This window comes from Arachis ipaensis, chromosome B01 (assembly GCF_000816755.2).
Source record: "Arachis ipaensis cultivar K30076 chromosome B01, Araip1.1, whole genome shotgun sequence".
In the NCBI taxonomy this organism is placed as follows: domain Eukaryota; kingdom Viridiplantae; phylum Streptophyta; class Magnoliopsida; order Fabales; family Fabaceae; genus Arachis; species Arachis ipaensis.
The window spans coordinates 79,761,967-79,767,120 of record NC_029785.2 but is presented as its reverse complement, the minus strand read 5'-3'; the positions used below and the strand labels follow the sequence as shown (position 1 = coordinate 79,767,120).

At 34.8% G+C, this 5,154-nt stretch overlaps 2 protein-coding genes across 2 annotated transcripts; both read left to right on the top strand.

The window, feature by feature from the left end:
• On the top strand, positions 850–3,158 carry LOC107607906. The gene is made up of 4 exons (XM_016309803.1): positions 850–866; positions 986–1,179; positions 1,382–2,506; positions 2,653–3,158. Exons 1-4 carry the CDS (start codon positions 850–852, stop codon positions 3,156–3,158), a joined length of 1,842 nt encoding a protein of 613 aa, XP_016165289.1.
• Positions 3,204–3,821, top strand: LOC107607914. Its single transcript, XM_016309810.1, has one exon. It carries the CDS (start codon positions 3,204–3,206, stop codon positions 3,819–3,821), a length of 618 nt encoding a protein of 205 aa, XP_016165296.1.

The window sequence follows — 5,154 nt, the reverse complement described above, 5'->3', positions numbered from 1 at the left end:
CCGTGGACCTCCAACGTTTGTTTTGCACGGTCAAAACTATCATTTAATGGGGAGGTTGCTTCCACTGAATGGAGGAATAGCAAAATTTGCACAATTATACATATATGACACCGGAAATGAGATAAAAATAGAATCCATGTTGTGAGGTAAATTCAATACATTTTAATTAAATTTTGGAATAAAGAAAGTATGATTTGGTTGAAATGTTATACACACAGTCATGTTAACATCCTTTCTTGCTGATTCTTTGTAGCTCAAAGGATAAATTGAACAAGCTCCATGCTGATATAGTCTCTACTATCAAGACTATCTTGGACGATCATAATGTCCTTGCAAAGTCTTTTCGACTTGCTCGCGATGCACTCGCAGTGAACGCTGCCGATTCAGTTCGCCTACGACTCATAGGAAAAAGAGGACAAAATGGAAGGAGATACAATTTGCCTTCGGTATCTGAGGTTGCTACCTTAATTGTCAGGAATTTTGATGGATCCACAAAAGAACGAGATATTATTGTCGAGATTAAGTCGGGAGCACTTCAAAGAATAACAGAGCTCCACCCATCTTATCTAGGCTTACAATATCCTAGTTTATTCCCCTATGGTGAAGATGGATGGAGAGAAGATATTGTGTTGAACTGAGTTAAGAAAAACCCAACAGATGAAGACAAGCATGTCACAATGCGGGAGTTTTTCGCATTTCGAATCCAAGATTGGGGTTCACAAAATGGTGTCCTTTTATAATCCTATCGCTTATTCTAACAGTTCTTAGTTGATGCATTCTCAATAGTTGAAAGTGCTAGGTTGAAATAAATTTACACCCACCAAAGCGATTTTAGAGCTGAGATATACCATGGGCTTCGAGATGCTGTATTCAACGGTGAGACAAATGCTACTTCAAAAGGAAAGAGAATTATACTACCAGCAATATTTACTGGTGGCCCAAGATACATGATACAAAATTCTCAAGATGCTATGGCAATATGCAGATGCGTTAGTTATCCAGATTTATTCATCACTTTTACTTGCAATCCGCAATGGGATGAAATACAACGGTACTGTGTAAAGCATAAAGTCAAACCAGAGGACAGGCCAGATATGGTTTGTAGACTATTCAAAGTAAAACTGGACAAGATGATTAAGGATTTTAGATACAACAAATTATTCGGGGTGACAAAAGCAGGTATGCAACTTAAATACATCTTTCGGATTTTTATTGCTACCATGAAAATACTTCATCATATCTTAGCTTAGTGGTGTTAATACCAATGAGTTTTCGCCATTTTTCTCAGTTATCTATACAATATAATTTCAAAAGCGAGGTCTCCCACACGCACATATACTACTATTCTTGCATGAACAAGATAAATATCCAACTCCGGCAGATATAGACAAAATTATTCGTGCTGAAATTCCGGATCCTAATGTGGACAATGCATATTACGAAGCTGTGAAGACTTTTATGTTCCATGGTCCATGTGGTATTAGCAGGCCAACTTCGCCTTGCATGGATGAAGGGCGTTGCATATGTCATTTCCCTAAGAAGTATAATGAAGTTACCACAGTAGACGAAGATGGTTACCCAATTTATAAGCGTCAAAACAATGGACGCACAGTCGAAGTATCAGGAATTCATCTTGACAATAGGTATGTCGTGCCACATAATAGATTGTTGTTACCAAAGTACCGTGCTCACATTAATGTCGAATGGTGTAACCAGTCAAGATCTATTAAGTATTTATTCAAATATGTAAACAAAGGGAGTGATCGTGTCACAGCCTCCTTTTGCGCAAACTCCACCAATGAAAAATCAACTAAAGAAGTTGATGAAGTGAAAATGTTTTACGATTGCCGATATATATCTCCCTGTGAAGCTGCTTGGAAGATATTTTCCTATGACATTCACTACAAGAATCCATCCATGGAAAGGCTTAGCTTTCATTTTCCAGATCAACAACCTGTTGTCTTTACAGATGACGAATCATTACTTGAGGTAGTTGCAAAGGCGACTATTAAAGAGTCCATGTTTCTAGCTTGGTTTATAGCTAACAAAGAATATGCTATAGCTAGAGAACTAACCTACAATGAGTTTCCAAGCAAGTTTGTTTGGAAATCGTCACCTAGAGATTGGGCACCCAGGAAAAGTCATCAAGTCATTGGAAGGATGATCTTTGTTCCACCATCATATGGTGAGCTCTATTATTTAAGGTTGTTGTTAAATATTGTAAAGGGACCAACAAATTATGCAGACATTCGAACTTACAATGATGTTATTTACTCATCATTTCAAGATGCATGCTATGCACGCGACTTGCTTGATGACGACAAAGAATACGTTGATGCTATTGAGGAAGCAAGTCATTGGGGCTCGGGTCATTATTTGCGAAAGTTGTTTGTGACTCTATTGTGGTCTAACTCAATGGTGCGCCCCGAAGCTGTTTGGGAAAAAACAGCCATGCTATTGAGTAATGGAATTTTGCATGATCATAGAGCCATGTTTGGCCTATATAGTAAGCAAACGATTATAATAAATATCTTTTTAATTAAATTTAAAATCTTTAAAATGTTGCCTATATATTTTTGTTGTCTTTCTTTTATCCATAATCAATTTTTGTGTACAATAGTAAATGACATTTTTACCTTCTCAACATTTCAGATCTAGCTTTGAGTGATGAAGAATTAAAGAATCTAACGTTGATTGAGATCGAGCAAATCTTGAACAGTAACAGAAAAAGCTTACGAGATTACCCGACTATGCCATTTCCATCAGGAGATACTGACCATCTCAGAACCCGAAACAAAATGATCTTTGATGAGTTAAATTATGATCGTATTACATTAGAAAAGCAACACACTGAGTGCCTCTCCAATTTACTGCAGAGCAAAGAAAGGTTTATGATAAGATCATCAACACTGCAGAAAGTCAACATGGACGTGTATTTTTTTTTGTATGGCCACGGAGGTACAGGAAAGACTTTCCTTTGGAAAACTTTAGCTTCGGCACTAAGATCAAAGGGACAAATAGTCTTAACTGTTGCATCTAGCGACATTGCCTCTTTATTGCTACCTAGAGGTCAGACTGCACATTCTAGGTTTGCCATACCATTAACTCCAGATGAGTTCTCAACTTGCAACATCAAGCAAGGAAGTCCGTTAGCATAATTGATTATAACAGCTAAGCTCAAAATTTGGGACGAAGCTCCTATGATGAGCAAATTTTGCTTCGAGGCACTGGATAAGAAAATGAGAGATTTGATGAGGTTCAAATATGATCAGAATCGAAAATTGCCTTTTGGGGGAAAAACAATTGTTTTCAGTGGGGATTTTAGACAAATCTTACCAGTGATCCCAAAACGAACAAGACAAAACATTGTAAATGCGTGTTTAAACTCATCATATCTATGGCAGCATTGTGAAATATTAAAGCTCACTGTAAACATGCGACTACAATGTATGACTACAGATACTCCGGCAGAAGATTTAAAGCAATTTGCTGAATGGATTCTTCAGGTCGGCAATGGAACATCTGAAGGAACATGTGATGGATGCAACATGATTAACATACCTCCTGAATTGCTTATCACTAATTATAATGATCCTATACAGGCAATGATTGAAGCAATCTATTCTGATTACATTGCTGACATAGCTAACGAAAGCTACTTGAAAAGTCGAGCTATTTTAGTTCCTACAATTCATGTTGTAGATGAGGTAAATGATTACATGACTGCAATGAACAACAATCAATGCAGGACCTATGTTAGTTCCAATAAGTCTCTGTCTGAAGGAGGTAACAATGAAATTGAAGGCATCCACACACCATAATTTTTAGCAACACTTAGGTGCTCAGAGCTTCCAAATCATGAATTGAAGCTAAAGGTCAGTTGTCCTGTTATGCTTATCAGAAACATTGATCACTCATCAAGGCTTTGCAACGGTACCAGGTTGATAAATTACAAGACTTGGGGATAAAGTTATCAAGGCAAAGTTGTTGAATTCTAATCACTGTCTTGATAAGCTCTTCATTTCCTAGAATGACATTCACACCATCAAATGTAAGGATACCATTTAGATTTCAAATGAGACAATTTTCTGTTATGCTATCTTATGCAATGACAATAAACAAAAGTCAAGGACAATCGTTGGACCACGTCAGATTGCTACTGGAAAAACCAGTTTTTACACATGGCCAACTTTATGTTGCCATCTCAAGAGTCACAAATAAAAAAGATTTGAAAATTTTAATTGCTCATGATGAAAACACTAGCAATATAGAGAATATTGTTTATCCCAAAGTCTTCAGAAATATATGACAATGGGTTCAACTTGAGGTATTTTTTTCTTTATCTTCTCATTTCTATATACATCCATAGTCCCTTATACAAACCTATTGCTCCAACTTTGATTTATTATCGGCCATGATAATACGTTTGACCAATATTTTTTTCTTTTTGGAATTTATATAATAACCTGTAATTTTCTTATATTATTCTCAATCTTGCAGATCCAGCAACAACACCGACATCTTGAATATTAAATACTACCAATCTTACCACATGACATATCCTATCATTACAGAAGATTAAGACTTACATGACTTATTTTAGATATGTCATTCTAACTATTTTGTTGTACTTCTATTGCATCCTTTTTGTAGTTTTTACACTATTAAAACTCTATTTCATTTTTTGCTACCTATTTCTTTCGTTAGACTCATTCTAAGTGTTCATATTTAATACAAATCAAATCTTAATAAATCAAAATGATAAAAATATATACGAATTATTTTTACATAATATTCAATTCATCATATCCTTAGTTACAGACAAAAATATCTATCGCATAAACTTCATTAGTTTTTCTTTTTCCTTTATAGAAACTCTTTTTAGTTTTTCCAAAATTTTAATAAATTTTTTTACAACATACATAACCTCTTTTACTTTTTATACCAAATAAAATGCAAAATATAAACAGAGATTCATGTCATTATAGTCTGCATCTGTATTGTCTGCGCACCGTGCGGATATCTTTCTAGTTTAGTTAGTTATGTCCATATATTTAAGTGTTAGGTAATTTAATAATGTTAAAAAATTAAATAAATAATGTTAAAGATCTAAATAATTTATTAATATTAAAAAATTAAATAATAATATTAAAT

Coding starts and splice junctions, on each gene's coding strand:
- LOC107607906 (XM_016309803.1), top strand. Junction 1,180..1,381: donor ATTCGGGGTGACAAAAGCAG/GTATGCAACTTA, acceptor CAACTCCGGCAG/ATATAGACAAAATTATTCGT. Junction 2,507..2,652: donor AGCCATGTTTGGCCTATATA/GTAAGCAAACGA, acceptor TCAACATTTCAG/ATCTAGCTTTGAGTGATGAA.
- LOC107607914 (XM_016309810.1), top strand. CDS start 3,204: ATGAGCAAATTTTGCTTCGAGGCACTGGATAAGAAAATGAGAGATTTG.